The sequence below is a fragment of the Chiroxiphia lanceolata genome, chromosome 9 (assembly GCF_009829145.1).
Source record: "Chiroxiphia lanceolata isolate bChiLan1 chromosome 9, bChiLan1.pri, whole genome shotgun sequence".
NCBI classification, from domain to species: Eukaryota; Metazoa; Chordata; class Aves; order Passeriformes; family Pipridae; genus Chiroxiphia; species Chiroxiphia lanceolata.
This window is the reverse complement of record NC_045645.1, coordinates 27,179,142-27,197,957: the sequence shown is the minus strand read 5'-3', so window position 1 is coordinate 27,197,957 and position 18,816 is coordinate 27,179,142. Positions and strand designations below refer to the sequence as shown.

At 42.7% G+C, this 18,816-nt stretch overlaps 1 protein-coding gene across 9 annotated transcripts in view; it reads left to right on the top strand.

The window, feature by feature from the left end:
* Positions 1 to 3,422: 3,422 nt before the first annotated feature.
* CEP350 (centrosomal protein 350) overlaps positions 3,423 to 18,816 on the top strand; it is a 69,110-nt gene continuing 53,716 nt past the window's right edge. For 7 of the 9 annotated variants that reach the window (XM_032696236.1, XM_032696239.1, XM_032696235.1 and 4 more), the window contains exons 1-5: positions 3,423 to 3,517; positions 14,523 to 14,608; positions 16,236 to 16,279; positions 17,212 to 17,326; positions 17,957 to 18,089. In XM_032696236.1, the coding sequence (XP_032552127.1) occupies positions 14,536 to 14,608; positions 16,236 to 16,279; positions 17,212 to 17,326; positions 17,957 to 18,089 (365 nt within the window). In that variant the 5' untranslated portion in view covers positions 3,423 to 3,517; positions 14,523 to 14,535. Of the gene's footprint in view, positions 3,518 to 3,682; positions 3,703 to 14,522; positions 14,609 to 15,793; positions 15,873 to 16,235; positions 16,280 to 17,211; positions 17,327 to 17,956; positions 18,090 to 18,816 lie in introns of those variants that run through there. The other 2 variants (XM_032696234.1, XM_032696242.1) reach the window with 2 other exon arrangements.

Below are 18,816 nucleotides of genomic sequence, written 5' to 3'. Positions count from 1 at the left end.
GATGTTTTCCAAACTGTAAAATACTTTGGCTTCTTCGAGGGAAATCTCACTTGTGAAGTTGAAGTGTCCCTGACTGTAAGCAGATCAGGAAAATAAATAGTTTGTGACAGCAAAAATGCTTTGCTTATGCAGAGCAAAGACATCAGAGCTGGCCTTGGGACCAAGAAGGGGATGTTTCTTCTTCTGTGGCCTTCAGCATACAGACTTTGGGCAGAGCACAATCATTGGGGGGGCTGAACCAGCTCCATATCAAGCTGCAGACAAAATTTCCTGCACTCTGCAAATTGGACTGGAAAACAGTCAAACTGCTCCTCGGGTTTCGAGCAGACAGACCTGCAGCTGGTGAGAGGTGAAAGACAGAGTGTGGCCCCTCTTCTGCTCCTCCTGCTGCCTCCTTTGGGCACCTGGAGGATGGGAATACCCTTACTGCCTTCAGCAGTGGATGTTGTGAAAGAAACCCAGAACAATGCACTGCCCCATCTGTTGGTACCTTGTCTCTCACACCCTGCTCTGAGTCATGCTGTGCTGAGCAGAGTTTGGAGCATGCTGAGCAGGTTTGGTAAAAGGAATAAGTTTTTTTCCCCCCCATTTTTGCACAGCAAGAAGAACATAATCTCTTTTTTTTGCTAATTAACAAAAAATTGTGGATTTCATATCCTTATTTTTTTAAAAGTATATTTGTTTTGAACTAATAGTTCAGCTCAAACCGAATGCAAAAGGCAAGGTGAGAGCTCCACGTCAAGGTAGGCATAAAAGTATTTGCTATACAGGACTCATCTATATGAGCCATCTGCAGTGTGATTGCCAGCATGCTGTATTTAGGAAAAAGAATCTGGTTTTGGAGGGTGTAATATATGGACAACTTGCCAGATTCTGTACCAGGACCCTGTGGCACAGCTGGAAAACTAAAAGGAATCTGAAGTGATGTCTTTATTTTATAAAGAGAACAATTTTCCTTGCACTGTTTCTCTGTCAGATGAACTGCAAAACTGTAGGAGTACGGGGAGGGTGTCCCGTAGTCCTCACAGCTGTCCTGTGTCCTGTTTTATTGTCAGCTCCTGACAGTTGGATTTATAATTGAATGCCTGGAAAATCTCATTCCATGTCCAACAGGTGGACGCACCCTTCCCCAAATTCCTCCATGGCTCTTGGGAGCCACGTCAATCAAGGAAAGGGGGGAGGGAGTCTGGGGGGCTCGAGCTGATCCTTCGGCTGCAGTAGCCAGCTGCCCCTTTCTAATTTTAGAAGGGGTGTGCAAGAGGAGTGTGGAGTGGAAAACTTTCCAAACCTCTCTCTTAAAGCTGCAATAACTGAGTTAGTGAAAGATGAGAATGTGGCTCTTAACTTTTAACTTACTCTCTGTCTCCATCCACCACTTCCAGTGCTCGGGCAGTGCTGGCTGTGGTTACCTCCGTTGCTCTGCACTTTAGCAAGCTCATCAAGCTGGATGTGTTCAATTCCTCCTCTCAGCTGTGGCTGTTTGCAGGTAAGTGGTTTCTTTATTTCTAATCGTAGAGAATTTCACAAGATGACTGCATTTTCTGTTAAGAATGTCTTTCTCTTCTCATATGATGTTTGCCCCGTCAGAGCTTTCCACTCATTGCTAGGGAATCTTTGAAAAAGTAATCTAAAGTCTTACAGTTAAGTTCTACTGGCAGATACAGAGAATAAACAGAAGCAAAACCAGTATACAAACATTGCCTTTTAATTTTATTTGACTGACTGAAACGAAATTATTTCCATGTTTGAGAAAATCCTAATGTAATGCCTAGCTTGCCTGAAGATGAGAAGGAGGAGCGTGAAACTAGACTAACTGCTTCCAAGCAGAAAAGAGAAACTATGTTTAAAAGCATAATTAAAGAGGCAGTGCATTACGAAAGTGCTGAATAATTTAAATAGGCTGCCAGTCCAGCAATATTAAGCAGTAAATTTAAGCAAACACTATGTGATGATGGGGAATGTAATAATTTAATTTGCTCTAGTCTGCAATCAGGGCTTCCATACATTGCAGTAATATTCTTTTCATTGACAGAAATTGTCATTATTATTACATACAGTCTCCTGCATTTGGGAGTTGCAGGTTTGCTCTTTGAGGACTCGGGAGGGAATTTGGCACTACCTACCATTTTTCCCATTGGAGCTGTGCTTGCCTTTCGGTCTTCACGAGTCTTTTTCCCATCATCTGACAAAACAAAATCGTTTTCAAAGGTTTAACCACTGACATCTCGAGCTTACCTCTTGTTTCAAAGGAGGAGGTATGCTTACGCTTGAAAATGTACTCTCTAATTAGTTTGCACATGTAAAAGAGCCAAATTAAGGTTAAATGAATATCCTGTAGTTGTGACATGATTAAGTTCTGCATTGCCTAAGCTTCATAGCTGTAATCTCTCAGTGTTTAGGGTATTTTCCTATGGTGTTCCCATACTGGAATAACTTACATGCAAACTCTTCACTCTTCACCAGAGGAGAGGCTATGTAAAAATAGTTTAGTCCCTTTTAGTGAAGGGAAAAAAAGGGAAATAAAAGGCTGCAGTAGTTTTGGTGATCCTTTGGAGGCGGGGGCAGTTAACTCTCCACCCCCGTGCTCCCCCAAGAAATTTGGCATCAAACAATCACACTAATGACTGAAAACCAGACTGGGGAAGTTGTAGACAGGCCCTGAAGGGAAGATTCCCAAAATAACTGTAGGAAGAAATTCTGTTTTTCCTATTCTAATAACTTTCCTTCTTCGGTGGAAATAATTTTGTTATAGCTGGATAACATCTTAGACCTATTTTTGAAACGTGGGTGGTTTTAATGCATCTTTGGGGTGGAATCTATGCAGTAGAAGTCAGTATACTAACTAATTTTTTCTGGGTTTATAATGACTATTAAAAGTGAAATTAAGCCAGTGGTAGTCATCTCTGTGAAGTTTCGCAAATGTTTATTTAAAGTTGGCAACTGGCAGGCTGTAATCAGAGCCGCTTTCATTTAGAAAAAAAAAATTGAATTATTTTTCTAAAGATGACTTAGCTATGAACACAAATGACTTAAAAGCGGTGCCCTAGTTTCGGCTGGAGCCGCTTCAGGAATGCCAACATCAGCGCTGGGTTTAATTAACATTGCCAAGTCCCGGGCTTGCATCAACACCCAGGGCTCCGCAAATAAAATGCGAGGGGAGACTGCGCCGGCAGGTCAAACCTGCACAGCTGCGAGGGCAAAACAAAAGCTTACAGGGAGGCATCGGTGAGCGCGGCTCTGAGGGAGGGCAGGGTCCGCGCCGCACCCAACATGGCGGCCGGCGCTGAAGGGGGGACCGGCGGGACGGCGCCATGTTGGGGAGGTCGGCGGCGGGCCGGTTCTCGCGAGAGTTGCCGGTGCGGCGCCGCCGCCGCCGCTCCGTGTCAGTTGCGGGCCGGTAATGGCGGCGCTGAGCGGCCGCTGAGGGGCCGCGCTCCGGGCCCTGGCCGCGCTCCCCCCGCGGGATGTGCCGCCCCCCGCACCGCCACCTGCCGCCGGCGCAGCGGGCGGCCGCCAGGTGAGGAGGAGGCGGGAGCGGGCCGCGCCGCCGCCCCAGGCCGCGCTCGGCCGGCGGTGCCGCCCCGCCGGGCCAGGGCGTCCGGCGAGGTGTGGCCGGGGCGGGCCCGGCCCGGGGAGCTGCCGGCTGTCACTTGGCTCGGCCGCTCCGCCCGGCGCCGGCGTCCCCGCGCCACCCGCCTCACCGTTAAGTCTCTTTTCTTCTTCTAGTTTTGATTTGTTTTCCGCTGCTTGTCGCGCCGGGGGGTGGCGGAGTCGGGGAGAGGGTCTGGGGGCTCCGATTCGCGGTTGTCTTTGCGCCTTGCGTGTGCGGGGACCGGCGACCCTGGGTGTTTCAGCGGAGGAACAGCAGCGGAGCCCGGCGGCCGCGCTGCCCTCGGAGCCGCCCCGAGCACCGGGACGGCGCTTTTAAAGTTTAAATGTGCGCTGTGCCGGTGCCTGGGCTGTACCAGGGCGTCCTGCCCCGGCACTGCGGCACCGCCCGCCCGCTCCCAGCGCTCTGACATCCCCGGGAGCATCTGCCCCGAGCGCTCCCGGTCGTCAGTGCCAGTCATTTTGACTGTTGGTGGCATAAAGGGTTTTTTACTAGTATGACTAGTGGCTTTTTTTTTTTGCCTTTTTTTTTTTTTTCCCCGCGGATGCAGTTTTCTGCGGTGTAATGCCTGCTGTTGGTGTAGTTTTTGTGGAATGGTTCGGGTGGTCCGGCGTTGGAATGGGCTGCCCGGGGAAGTGGTGGAGTCACCGTCCCTGGAGGCTTTTAAGAGGCGCCTGGAAGTGGCGCCGGGCGATGTGTTTTCGTGGTTTGAGGGATACAGTGGCAATGGTGGGTGGATGGTTGGACTGGATGATCTTAAAGGTCTCTTCTACCCTTGAGGATTCTGTGATTCTATGATTTTCTGTCTGTGGATGTGAGCTGTAGCCCAGCACCCAATCCTGGCACATTGTGTGAGTTCACATGTAGAGGTTTTTGTTTTAAATAGCTTCATTGTGTAGGTGAATGATCCAGTGTCTTGAAATTGAAAATTTAACTCTTGACTGGTGAGTTCTATTTTGTTGTTTTGTTTTAGGTTGTTTTCTTGTCAACTTAAACTACTGCCTTGTCCTGCCTTGTAAACTCAAAACCGTGGTGACTAGAAACGTAGTATTTGTGGGACAGATGTGTGGAGCTGTAAATGATTAGTTGTTTTGCATGTAAGCTCCGAACGTTCTGTCAGACTGTCTGCACCGACAGGCAAAGTTTTTGCTGTCTCTTTGCCGTAGTTCTGGTTGCTGCAAGAGTTTCATTAGGTAATGCTTCAGATAATTAAATGAAAGTGAGGGTGTGGCCACGTGAAGGCTGTAAACTGTCGAAGGTTTCAGTTTCTGTGAGTGAGGCTACTTTAAACAAAGGTGTCCTGCACCCGCCAACCAGAGCAACTGAACTTACATAGTAATGGCACATTTCTGCAGCGGGCCGGGGTCCTGTGGAAGTTATGTGCATCCAAAGCGGGGTGAGCAGCGTATCGAGGGAGGGAATTCTGCCCCTCTGCTCTGCTGTGGTGAGACCCCACCTGAAATGCTCTATCCAGCTCTGGTGCCCCCAGCATAAAAGGACATGGAGCTGCTGGAGCAAATCCAGAGGCGGCCACAAAGTTGGTAAGGGGACTGGAGCACCTCTGCTGTGAAGACAGACTGAGAAAGTTGGGGCTGTTCAGCCTGGAGAAGAGAAGATTGCGTGGAGATCTCACAACACCTTCCAGTGTCTGAAGGGGCTACAGGGAAGCTGGAGGGGGAATCTTCATCAGGAACTGTAGCGATAGGACAAGGAGGAATGGCTTTAAACTGAGAGTAGGTTTGGATTGGATATTAGAAAGGAATTCCTCCCTGTGAAGGTGGTGAGGCCCTGGTACAGGTTGCCCAGAGAAGCTGTGGCTGCCCCATCCCTGGAAGTGCTCAAGGCCAGGTTGGACAGGGCTTGGAGCAACCTGGTCTAGTGGGAGGTGTCCCTGCCCATGGCAGCGGGTTGGAACTGGATGATCTTTAAGGTCCCTTCCAGCCCAAACCATTCTGTGATTCTGTGTTGCTGGATGGTGTAGATCATCTTGTAGGCTGCCTAGGCTGGGTGTGGTGGTAACTGAAATAACATGATTTTAAAACTATAAAGCAACTTGTTTGCATGGATTTAGTTTACTAAGCTTTGGTGCAGAGCTCAAGTTTGACACGATGACACTGGGAAGACTTGACAGATACAACAGTCCCAATGTGGATGGTGACTTTCATGGCTGGAAACAACTTTATTGGCAGTTTGTGCCACCATAGTAAAAGCATCCCTTAAATAGATAAGCATCTAATCTTGGTGCTGCTACATCTGTACTTCAGGTTTTTTTGACACGGTGCAATGAGCTTTTTGTGCCTTCTTACACCTCTCTACCAGAGGTACAGCTGCTTTCTGCTGAGATAGTTTCATTGTATCAAACAGTCCCGTGGATAAAGTTGTTAATGTTATTAGTCTCATTGACTTCAGAGTGCCCAGATGAGGCTGCAGTCCTGTTAATGTCTCTACAGTTGTGCCTGTGTTTGGAATCAGGAGTTAGTGCTCACAGCACTGGGTCTGTTCCACATTACCGTGTCTGTGGCAGGTTGGTGAAGCTGCACGACGTAAGGTGAGTGAGAGTGATGAGCTGCTGCTGCTGCTTCTCTTACCCCACTCTGGCAGCAACCTGATTCAGTTTGATCAACTGGTAGAAAACTAACCCCACAAAAGAAAAATGATTGATTTTCTGCTGGGTCGCTAAGTTGAACTGGCTCGTGATGCAGTAAGGTGAGCACTGAGGAGTGACACGAGTGCTAGGGAAGGTGGGGAGGAATATGTGCATTCTTTCATCACTGTCGAGCTGCTAAATCTTCTCAACTCCATCTCAGAAATTTAAATCAGAGAGTGAGTTCTTTATCAGTACAGCAGGGCTGTTTGAACTGTGCTACCGATGTACTTTAACTAATATAATTCATCCTATTCAAATCAATATAAGCTGTTAGTATGAGATTAGGTATAGTGATATAATAATGATTACAGAAGGACTCTGGTAGTTGAGTGCAGAGGGAAAACTTCCCTGGTGGAGTTAATATATTAGACATGTGGCTGGATCAGAACATGAGTGTAAAATATACCCGTAGATGTAAGTGCTTGGAAGACAGATGTGTATCCTTGTGCTAATGATATAATAGGCTTTAATGGAATGCTCTATTGAGAATAAAATTACTTGTATACATAAGTCTGAAACCTTTGTCAGTATACTAGAGAAAGAATAGAGCAAATAAATGAACAAGTCAGTTATACCAGGTCGGTTGAAACTTTGTGAATGCTAACAGAAATTCTGGCTGCGTTTTGGCTTCTTAAGAACACTCCTCACTGACAGCAGAATTTCACACCAAGTCAGATCCATGGCAATGCACCAGGTGGAATTGTTATACTGAAACAGAAAAGCTTTTAATGGGATGGAATTATTTAGCTAGATCAAGAAATGTCTTCCCAGCAGGGTCCTGGTATCTGTCTTTGTCATACCAGGTCAGAGACAGAGCTGGTGGTCACTGTTCAGCTTGTCATGGGATTTTTGTGGGAGTTTTTTGACATCACATGTTGTTGTTGAGACACTTTTTAGATGCTGCTTCTGAATGCAGTTCAGAGCAAAGGCATCAAACGTGAGAAAGTGAAATTTGAAACATTTTTCCCGAAGTTTTCATGCACATTATTCTGCTTTGAGAGAAAATAACAATCAGCTTGCAGTTGACACAGCTGCAGATGAAGGTGCTGCTCTGCTTGTATGTCCTTGGTAGTGTTGAGAGGTTGAAAGCTGTTGTCTTGGACTCTCAAAATTGGCAGGTCTGGTTCTTGTACCTGGCTGAGAGGATTGCCTGTAAGTTCTGAGAAGAATCCCTCACAGTGGAGTGTTCCTCGTGAGATGAGACAGGACTTGTGGAAGAATTTGAGCATATTCAGCTGAATAGATTTATTTTGGGCTGCAAGAATTGAAATCTTCTAATGTGCAGTTTCTGATAGTTGGAGGTGGAACGAGTTAATTCTTGTTTTGAAGGGCAAGGAGACAAATGAGGAGTACTTTGTTTGTTCTAGAAACTAGGGTATCTTCTTTTCTGTCATAAATGCAAAGATCATTGAAGTCAAAGAAAATACAGAACTTGTGAATGGATAGGCAAACCCTTGTGTGCATCTCCTTAATAAAGGGATGCATTCTCTATGCCTTTGTACTCTGATTTCTTCACGAACAATGAATCAAGTTACACGAGCTGTCACAACATCCATTTCAATAGATTTCCTCAGAGTACCTCGTGGCACGTGGTGCAGCAGAGGAAGACATTCAGTGCATTTTACTTTCAGTAAAACCACTAATCCCTTTTTAGGGCCAGTATTTCTTTTTTTTCTTTTTTAATTGCTTTTACATCACTTGTGATGAAGCAGAGACACTTTTGCAAGTTGCCATGCCTTTTGATAGCAAAAGGATGTTGTATATGTCCTAACTCGTACAGTTGAGGAGAATCAGATTCAGAAATGTTTCTTTTATAGAAAAACCTTCACTATAAATTGGATGCAAATTTAGCAGCTGACTGATGCCAGTGATTTAATGTTAGAACTCGTGAAATATATTCATATTTTTCTACTACATTTTGTGACATTTGATGGATATATGACTGCTCATGTCATTTATCTTCCTGGTTCACAGCTAGAGGTAGTGACACATGCTTGGAAATTCTTCACTGCTTTTCTGTCTGCAAGTGTGTGGTGTATCTTGATTGCTCTTTTTTTTTTTTTTTTTTTTGGCTACCTTAGTATCCCTAAAAGCTTTTTTATGTTTTCTAGCCGAAGACAGATCACATTTTATTGGTACATTTCTTTTACCGTTGAAGCTTTTTTGGTTTTAATTATCATTTTACAAAGTCGTAATGATTGGAATGTGAGTTGTTCTGGGATATTTACTGCTTGTGTTACAAGACAAAATACTGAATATTATCTAAAATTTTACTCAGAGCAGCAAACGTTCACGAGCTCCTTGGGCATTGCTGGTGTTTGTTACTTCCAGCTTTTTTGTTGCATCAGCTTTACATAATTGTGTCCATTGTCATTACATACACCCTGGCTCTTGGGTGCGGTGCAACTGGGACTGGTAAAATATTTCTAAGACAAATAGTATTAGCAGAGAGATTAAATGCCAGGAAAACTCCTGAATAGCTCGAATCCTCCGACTTTTTAGCTTAGCACCACTTAAAAATAACGAGATGAAAAATCCCCGGTTTCGTAGCAGAAATAATTTTGAAGCAGCAAAGTGAAGATTACAGGCTTGAGATAATATGGTGGGGAGGTGTTCAGGTGAAGTTTGTGTCCATGAAACGTCATGCAGTTGGGAGTTGTCCTTGAATTTTGAATATTCACTTCCTTTCAGAACCTTTGTGCCTGAAATACGTTTTATTTGAAGGCTTATTATGTAAATGAGCATTGAAAGAAGGTGGGGGGAGGACCTGTCTCATTCTGCAGAGTCAGCTGTAGATTCTGGAGATGTGGAGCTTTTTGGACAAACACGTCATGCATTTGTTTGTTGTGCTGGAATTTGTCCTCAGTCCTGGGGAAGGTCAGTACATCTCATCGTGTTGAAAGACAAAGTTTTCTCAAAATGCACTCAAGCCAAAAAAAAAAAAAGCATGTTGTTTCAAAAAACATTTTAAAAGCCCGTAAACATAACCAAACAAGTCTTAGAACAGTGTATTATGGATATTTTTAGCTCTCTTTTAAATGGGATAATGCAATATGGTTAAGAGCTTGGATTTCAGAAAAATGAGTAGGTAAAGGTGTTTTTATTCCAGACTCAAGCATATCATAATAAATTGTATTGTGTGTTATTTGAGAACGTATGGAAAGTGTTTCTGGCATCTTTATAATTTCCATCACTTTCAGTGGGCTGGCTCAGAAAACCAGTTTGCTTGACTGGGTGTGGTGGTGCCCGTCCACCTGTGTGTGTCTGTTACTGCCAGTGTAGATGCTCAGACAGGAGGGGCTTTAGGTCTTTAGGATTCAGAACTCAACTTTCAGTTAACCGTACACAGAAACTTAAAGTATTTTTGTAAACAGGGAAAAACATCCCTAAAACTGATTATTTGTCTCTGTGCCCGTTTCCTCCACAGACAAGTTGTCTGTGCTGGGTGGGGTGTGGGTGCAGTGGGACAGGCTGGAGCAGGGCGTGGAGGCTCCCATGGTGCCCTTGAGCTCCAGTGGTGTCTCCACTGGCAAGATGATGATGACAGGAATGGCTCTTGTTTTCCCCAGTCCCACCACTCTCCTCAAGGAAAAGGCAGCAGCTTTAAGGATTTGCTCTTGGGGAACAGCAGCCAGCGCTGATCTGACTGTCCCCCGATGTTTCCTCCCCGTTCTGCTTGCATGGAAGTTGTTGCTATGGTATGACATAGCTAAAACCAATAAAGCAAAAAGAACAGGAAAACTTCTTTTAGTCTCTACCAGACTCCCAGTCTGCTTTGCTTTACCACATAATCCCACTGACTTTCTGCCTGAATAAGGCAAGAGAGACCCAGGCATGAAGAAAGGAATGGGTGGATTCTTGTATTGGCACTGCTGCCTTATTGTAGCTTAAACTGTGTGAAACATTGTCCTCGTGCACTGCACGCCCAGTTTGTAGCAAAAACCTGCCACTGTGTGGATAAAACATTTAAGAATATCCCACAGAAGCCAACGTTAATAATTTGTTTCATTCCATAGCCTTAGCAAAGCTTCATCTTTTCTTTTGTGGTATCCCTTTTGTTTGGTATCACTTGTGTTTTTGTAAGAAACAAAATCTTGAGGAATACTGTTCCTTTTGCGTACTGGGGGTTTTTTGCATAACCTCTAAATGTTAGTGAAAATAACAGTGGGTGATCTCTTTCTCACATTCTCTGCCTTCTCTGAATCTGTGCAATTCAGCTTCCTCTCCTGTTTCCTTGTTCCAATGCCATGACTTCTGAGTTTCCTCTTTCCTTTTCTTACCAAGTCTGTGCTACTAAGAAAAAAATCATACTGAGAATACATGAAAAAGCTTCACAATCGGACCAATACACCAGTTTCTTTTCTTCCCTTTTTCTGCTCTCTGTGCCAGTTCTTCAAAAGTTCATTGCATTTTTCTCTCCTTCCTGTCTTTCTCATTTTCTTCCTTGTTACATTTTGCTTCTCTCACCATTTTTCTTTCTCTTTTTCCCAGCCTTGGTTTTAATCTCTTCACATTTTTGTGTATCTTTGCTAAGCATGTTCTACTTTCATATCTCCCATTCCTTTTAAAATGTTGTTCTCTTAACCGTGTTGACTCGTTATTTTGTTATCTGTTGTACCTTTCAATGACATCCTTGGTATATTTAGTTTTAAATGTAGTGCTGGTTTCTCATCTTCCTTTTTTATCTGGCACTGGTTTTCTCTTTGTTTCCATTCCCTGCTTTCTCGTGCTTTCTCATGCGTTTTCTGATCTGTCAGTTCTCCTCAGTGTCTTCTTGTAGAAACAGTGTTTGTAGAAGAGAGTGGTTGTCGTGTCCCGTGTCCATCCTTCCCCACTTTTTCTCCCAGGAGCTGGGAGTACATCCTTTCCTTGCTTGTTTCTCTCAGGTCCTCATCTGCAGCAATTCTGCTGTGCCTTCTCTCGTGCACTTCATTTTTTGTCTTGGACACGTGAGTAAAGGAATGAGATGGGCCCTTGGTGTGGGATTGAAATGTCAGAACACAATGGTGTTTGTATCTTAATCCCTCACCCAGGGAGAGGTTTGGCAAACCAGCCTTGAATGGACTTGTGTGGCATGTCTGTCTCCCAGTGAGCAATCCAATAACCAGGAGGTCAGTTCTGTTGATTCTATGGTCTTCCACCTTGTTTCAGCAAACTTAAGATCCTCATAAGCTTCTCCAACCTGCAGATAACCTTTTGCCATCACTGCTGTCTCCTCAGAAGTCCTTTGATGTTTTGTCTGCTGAGCTCAATCTCTTCGTTTAAGCTCTGCATTAAATAGAGATGGATCATTTAGTTTAGCAAAAGTCTTTTTGAAACAATCATTTCAGAATGTAGTTTTTATGTATTTTGTCCTATTTGTGAGACTTTGAGAGTTTTGTATTGATGTAAAACATATTTTAAAAATAATTTAAACTTCTGTAGCATAATTTTTAAGTCAAATATTGATCAGAGAATAATACTAATTTCAGTTTATTTTGGTGTTTAACCGGTCCACTACCCTGCATGCAAGTGCTGTGAACAGACATGGCAACTGTTTCTTCTCTCTCTCTTTTCTCCACCACCCCTTTTTCTGTACTCTTTATAGCATTAAAGATTCCTCTCTGTTTGTTTTAATTTCTTGCAGGATATTGAATTATATAAGTACTTGGGATTTTTGTTGGTTGGGGGGGTTTGTATAATGCTGCTTATTCTTGTGAGCTATAGCAATAGAGAGAAGCTATTTTATTAATATGTAGGAATTCAGAGGTTGATGAGAATCATCATTTTTTTGTAGACTTTGAAAAGCTGATAAATTTCTCCCTGTCTTCCAAAGGAGGGGGAGAAGGACCCCTAAAACCCAAACTCTCAGAGTTCCTGGGATTACACCACGACAGAAAACGACCGCAGCGTTGCCTTCCTGAAACTGTAGACAGCTCCAGAATGCTCGGTTCTTACGTGTCGTGTTTTACAATCAGCAGCAACCTGAGTTAAGCAAAACTGCTCAGTGGGTCTCAGCTGAGTTGGATGGTACACTTGGAGCTGGCACTGTGGGTATTTCTTAGCCTAAATACAGCAGGATGCTTTGGGATTTCTTCCTGGCTTGTACGGAATGGAGAAGAGGTTGAGTGACCTTTTATAGAGGGGCCTTACAGCCTTTAGAAGGAGTTGAGATAGAGTTATTGCCCACTAGTGATCATCAGCACACATCTGTGAGAATAACTCACTGATCACTATATGTAGTGTTCTCTGTATAAGATGTTCTCTAAAGTGTGTTCACTCTGTATCTGAATGTGTTCTGTTCAGCTCTGGTGAAGGACTGACAGTCTTTAGTGTCAGGATGAAACAAGCAGTTTCAAACTTCTTTAGTCTGGTACTTCCTATATAAAGTTAGGGAATACATGGAGTAGGTTACAGTTCTACATTCACAGGACATCCTAAAATAAACCATATAGGTTGGTGTGTGTATAATAACAACTTTAGTCCCCGACTAAGTTTTCCTGTCTGTTCTAGTAATCCTAATGATAAGAATAAATCCCAAGCAATTACATAAAGATGGATACTTTAACCCTTAAGAAATTTTTGCTTGTCCAAACGTTCTCCTATGCTAAATTGACATATTGGGTAGGTTTTGTTGTATTTGTGTTTGGGCAAGAAACTGATACTGGTCTGATAGAATATTTTCAGCAGCTCCCAAAATCAGTTCTTTATGGAAAATTCCCTCACTTCTGTTAATATTTGTTTTCTACATTTCTAGCCCAACAGCTCCTTGCTGCAGTGATGGAGAGGTTCAATTGGATGATTTCCCAGGCAGGGCAGGGTTATGATTTACAGCATGAATGATGTGCAGCACAAAGCTGCTGTTCTGCATGAATGAGCTCTGCAGCACCTGTCCTAGAAGCAGAACTTTCTAACTCCACTTGGCTCACAGCCCAAAACTATCAGTTATTAAAAAACCAAAACACCTACCCCTTCTTTCTAGAATTCGTGTTATTGTGGGCTTCACTACTGTGTGTGTACCTGTGTGTCTGTACCTATATAAATAATGTTGCATACCTCTCCCACGCTCTTTCAAACGTTTATTTGGACTCTTTAAAGAAAGTCACAACCAAGGCTTTTTAAAGACCTATGTTCTTCTTATTGATAGTTTTTCTTGGGGCATAAGAACTGTTTTGTGGGATAACTTACTGCCCTAAATATGTGACTGAATGTGAGGACCAAACTTCACTGTTGGTCTCTGTGAATATTCTTAAAACTGTGTGTGATAAAAATCCTTGTCACAAAATGTCCAGGCAATGATCTGTTCCAATAAGTAGCACACAATGTTAATTTTGTGGGACGTTTGGTCTCCTTTTATCAGAAGAATGATCTTTATATTTGAATGCCCTTTTGTGTGGCACACTGTGTAGAGAGGTGAGAGCAAAAGAAGTTTTCAGAAATTAAGAAAGTAAGAAGAAATACATCTGGGAGTGAATGAGAGAAGAGAGAGGAGAATGTGGCTTTATGACTCTGTCAGAGGTCTAGAACTTCCTGTTGGAATTCTGTGATCACCTAATTTTTTCTTTCCATACCAGAAGTGTTGTCAGTGTGTTATGAGGACAGCTCAGTAAGCACATGTTGGGATTTCTTTTGGTTTGTTTTTTCTTTTTCTTTTTTCCATTATTAAAACCCTCTGGTGATAGTGGCTGGGAGTTCACACTTTTTTAGATTCACTGGGAGTCCTGCCTTTGAAGTTCACAGGAGCACAACGGCAGCTCCAGTCCTGTCTTTTTTCCTGGTTCTAGTGTCCTTCCAGGCAGTTCTGCTCTGCCTGTCCCCTTGACAGAGACAGGTGACACATTCATCTGTCACTGGTGGAGTTGGGTATTTTCACCAGACATTTATGAGTTTGAGCCACGTGGTGGTTCCTCTGAGAGCCCTGTGTGTGCAGAGTTCCAGTGTGAACACCTTCAGACTTTCTGGGATACTTCTTACTGTGATCTAAATTGCCTTGACCTCTGGGTCTCCTTTTATCACGTTCAGGGTTCTTTGTAACAAATAAGAAGAAACCCAAACCCTTCTTTATCCACGGAATTACACGGTTTCTGCGGAGCTGCAAGAAGCTTTAACCACAGGTGTGATTTGGTACTGATTGTCTGACCTTGTTCATGTTGTGAGCTTGAAATCATCAAATGAGGTGGACATTTATCATAGTGATCAAGGTTATATTCTCTTTAGCCAAAGACAGATTTGTTCTTACTTTATACCTCTTTGGTTCTTACCTGACTTCTTTTTTTTTTTTTGTAGATAAATTGGCACGATGTGGAGCAACACATCAAATGAAGTGCCTCTACAAAATCTGAGGCATAACCAAAGCAAGGATTCTACCAGAGGTATGGGTTTTCTCTGTTCTCTTACCTTGTTTTGGGAGATGTTTTGTCATGAGTTGTTTGAACTGTGGGGAGTTGTTGCAGAAGGCTTTCTCCTGCCTCACTTTGGAAGCTAAGCCCACGTGTTACACAGTTCCCCTTTTGCAGATGACAGTTTTGTACTCTGATCTGGGGAGTATTTGCTGATCTGCATTAGCAATTGCCAGCCTGGAACATGGTTGCCAAGATGGCACAGAGACAGGGATTTTTTGAGTGCTGTGGAGGAGGAGCAGTGCAGGAACAGAAACTGGAACTGTTGGCTCTTGAAAGGAGTAAGAGCCTGTGTCACAGTTGCTCCCAACTCTCGCTCAGTTCCAAGGTGGTGAAGGCACTTGAATCGCATCAGTACGTCACCACTAAGATGACTTTTACAGCAGTTTTGTCTCCCTGAACTGGAGAAACCCAGTTAGCTTTTTGCTGTCATGATTACTCTGTAATTTAGGAAAGGAGGGGCCAAAAAAACCCTACAGTACATCCCTGAAAGGAAGAAAGGTCTGGTCTGTGGAGCAGCTGAGTCGCGTGTTAGGTCTGTGGTTTGGGATCAGTCGTATGATCTCCAGCGTGACAAAACTGGGCTCCAGAAGTGATTTTGAAAGTAGAGAAATATTATTATTTTATCTGTAAGAGGACATTATTGCTGATTATTTCCTGTCACATAATCAGTTTCTTTTAAAGTTACCTACCTTGTGGAAATGAAGTGTTCTGTGGACACAAAGCACCGTCTCTTAGAGTCAAAGAAAGTTGGTTTTGCACTACTTCCCTAACTCTCTTCCTTCCTGTTATTGCATCTTATCTGAAATGCAATTGGCAGCTTTTTTACTACATGGAAAAGATTATTTTTCTAACACTCCATTACTGCTACTCTCCATGGTTCTGACACAGGGATGTTGTGTTTTATAAACAATTAGATTATCTAAGAAAACCATTATAAATCAAAAGAAGAGAGGAGCTAAGGAAGTAAATATTTATAGAGGAAAACACTACTGCATCCTTCTGAGCTGGATTGCTCGTAGAGCACGTGCTGTCTGTTGAGATTAAAAGGCTGACGTTGATTAGTGCCTCCTGCTTGTTCACAAACATTGTTTCTGTTTTGTTTGTAGGGTGCACAGCTCAAAAAGTTTGCTATTCAAAATTCTTCTGTTCAAAGCTTGGTTTTTGAGTAGAGTCTTTCAGTGACCGTGTATTCATGCTTAGTTTACTGAAGAGGAAAATGGAAGGGGAAAAAAAGGTAGCTAAACTATAGTGTAATGGAAACATGTAATATATTTATGTTGGGGTAGATAACTAGCTTTATTTTATCTTCTAAACATCTAAGCATCTTCTGTTACATGTTCTGGATTTGATTTCAAGTGTAATCATGCATCCAGCCTAACTTAGTGAACTCATTAAATATTACATTAAATACTTTATTGCACTGTTAAGGTGAGCCTTGACTGATAACAACCTTCCACAGAAGATATTTACAGGCTGGAACTGGGTCACGAAAAGAACTTGATTGGGGAACCCATGGAAATTGTTTTGAGGCAACATTTTATTTCATTGTTTCCCATGTACTAATGAGAAATTACTTTCTTTGTTTCTACCCTGTAAGATCAAACTGCAGCATGGGCTTCTTTTTCTCAGACTAAGGCTGCTGTAAGTACTGATTTTTTTTTCTTTGTTTTTTTTTCCCTTACTCATTTTCCAATCAGTTAATGGCTACAAAAGCTTTACCAAAGTATTATTTTGCTCAGTGATTGTCTCTTAAACAAGTTGAAAACGGGAGAAGCACTTGGAGTACATGAATGTTGAACATCTTGGGAAAAGTTTTCTGCACACAGTAGAAGAAATTTTTGCCACAGCAAGCTTGGTCTTGAGTATCGTAGTACATGTTAAACCTGGAGTGTAATATTACCTTTTGATTTAAGAAAGTGGTGACTTCTCATGTTTCTGAGAACTTGAAAAAATAGCTCTCCCATCTCTGACTCAAACCAGTCAGAAACTGGGACACCACTGGTGTATTTAATGATTTTCTATCTTTGAGCATTGCAATTGCTGTCTTTCTGTTGGAATTTAATTTAGGTGCTTAAGATATCATAGTAGTTTCTGAAACCTGAGCCAAACAGTTTGATTTTCCAGGGAATTCAGCTCTTTCCCATAGCCTTGTCCCTCACTTTTCTTAACAGCTGAGCGTCAGTGTGGGGTTTTACATGTGGAATCTTGTATCATGCTCCATTTTGAAGGGAGTGTTACAGAATTTTTTCCAAATGGAATTAATATTTTATTCAGGGCAAGCATTAAGTCTCTGAATGGCGTGTTATTATTAATTTTTTCACAACAGCCTACTTATGGGAACAAAACTATGCATAAAACCTAATTTAGATAATCTTATTAAACAAAACATAATAGTAATTTCTGGCCATAATACAATACAGTTTTGTAACATCAGCCTTGTGAAGTTGCTTTTGCCTGCGGTTTTATTCTTCATGAGAAAGGAAAAATGTGTCGTGTTGGGGTGGGGGGTGGGAGAAAAATGTAGCTTAAAAACGGAAAACAATATTCTTATTTGCATTATCTTCAAACTTTAGCTACGTCATATAGAGAACAAATTGGAAATAGCCCCCACCGGCACGGCTGTGTTTGATTCAGTCATGGATGCCAAGAAGCCCTCTGCCAGTGGCAGCAGGAAAGCCAGCAGGAAGGGTATGTATTATTGAGGACACAAGGTGTAAGGCAGCGTAGAGCCCCTGCATTCTGGGAAATCTGATTTCTCCTCCCTGCCCCCAAGTTGTCTCCTGCCAGTGATCTTTATTCATGGCGCACTAATTGACCAGGAGAAACTAATGTTTCCTTCCCTGGGGTTAGGGAGGAGAGTGTTCTACCTTAGCCACTTGGTTGGAGGGGATGACAGGACTTTCCCCACGCTGTGAGTGAGCAGTGCTTATCCCATTCTGAGAACAAGTTTGCTAAATCTGGTGCTTCCTTTATTTCATTTAAGGACAACCCTTGCTTTGAAGAAATAAGCCCTCCTTTTACATACTAAGAGTATTCTGGTGTGCCACTGGAGAACAGACAGATCGACCTCTAGTGGCAACACAGTCAGCTTTACAGATTTAATTACTTACAGTGAATCTTTAAGCATTATCTCTCTTTAAATATGATCATTATTTCAAGCACTTACTGCCTTGCTCCTAGTTTTTGAAATCAGCTTGTTGAAAAAGAGAGGGAGTACTTTCAGTGCTGCTGAAACCCAAGAAAAACTGTGTGTTAATTGTTCAGCTTTCTCTTTCTGGAGACATGGGTCCATAAAGGATTCTTTGGTTTCTGCTTCAGCTTCCCGGTCTTCCAGCCAAAATAAATCAAGCAAGGAGAAGTCCTCACGCAGCCCCCTTCGAGCGACCACTCTGGAAAGCAACGTGAAAAAATGCAGCCGTGTGGAATTTCGTGAGCCGTTGGCTTCATACAGGTGAGTGCTGGGACAGCTGACTGTTAAAGGAAAACATGCTGAGATTAGATTTAATCTAGCAGTGGTGCTTTTAACAACTCCTCAGAAGTTGGTTTGCTTCCTCCCATCACCCAGCCACCTGAGCAGCATGTGGGGTTGGACTTTTTAGTAAATATTACAAATGTGTTTTTTGTTCAGTGAATGCGAGTTTAGTGTCCAATGTGTTGAAACGGGGCCAGATCATCAAGTTGGTGTGGCTGTGGCCTTTGTGACCTGATGGGTTTGATAGGTGTTTAATTTCAGTAATAGAGACCAAAAAGAGTATTTCCTCATGCTTTTTCAACTCTGTTTCAAATTCTTCAACACGTGTTCCCAAATGTGTTACCGCAAGACAGTGTAGAGCAAGAAAATCTAGTACTAAAGATGCATTACACTTTTGTGTGTGTGAGCAACCCAAATAAGAACAGTTTCTCATAGACAAAACATCACACAGAACAGGCCATATAACGTGATTTTTGTCCTGACATCTAAATTTTGATCCTTTTTTCCCCTACTTATGTCACTGTGAGATGGTTCTCCTTCCTTGTTGCACATGAGACTGATTTGGGTCAATTTTGTTAATTGAGCAGCTCATACATTAATTATGCTTCTCTTTTAAGTTCTACACCTTTTATTTAAAGCTTTTTTTAAAAAATTGAAGGGTGACAATACTGCTTGCTGATTTTTCTATTCTTCAACTTTATATATA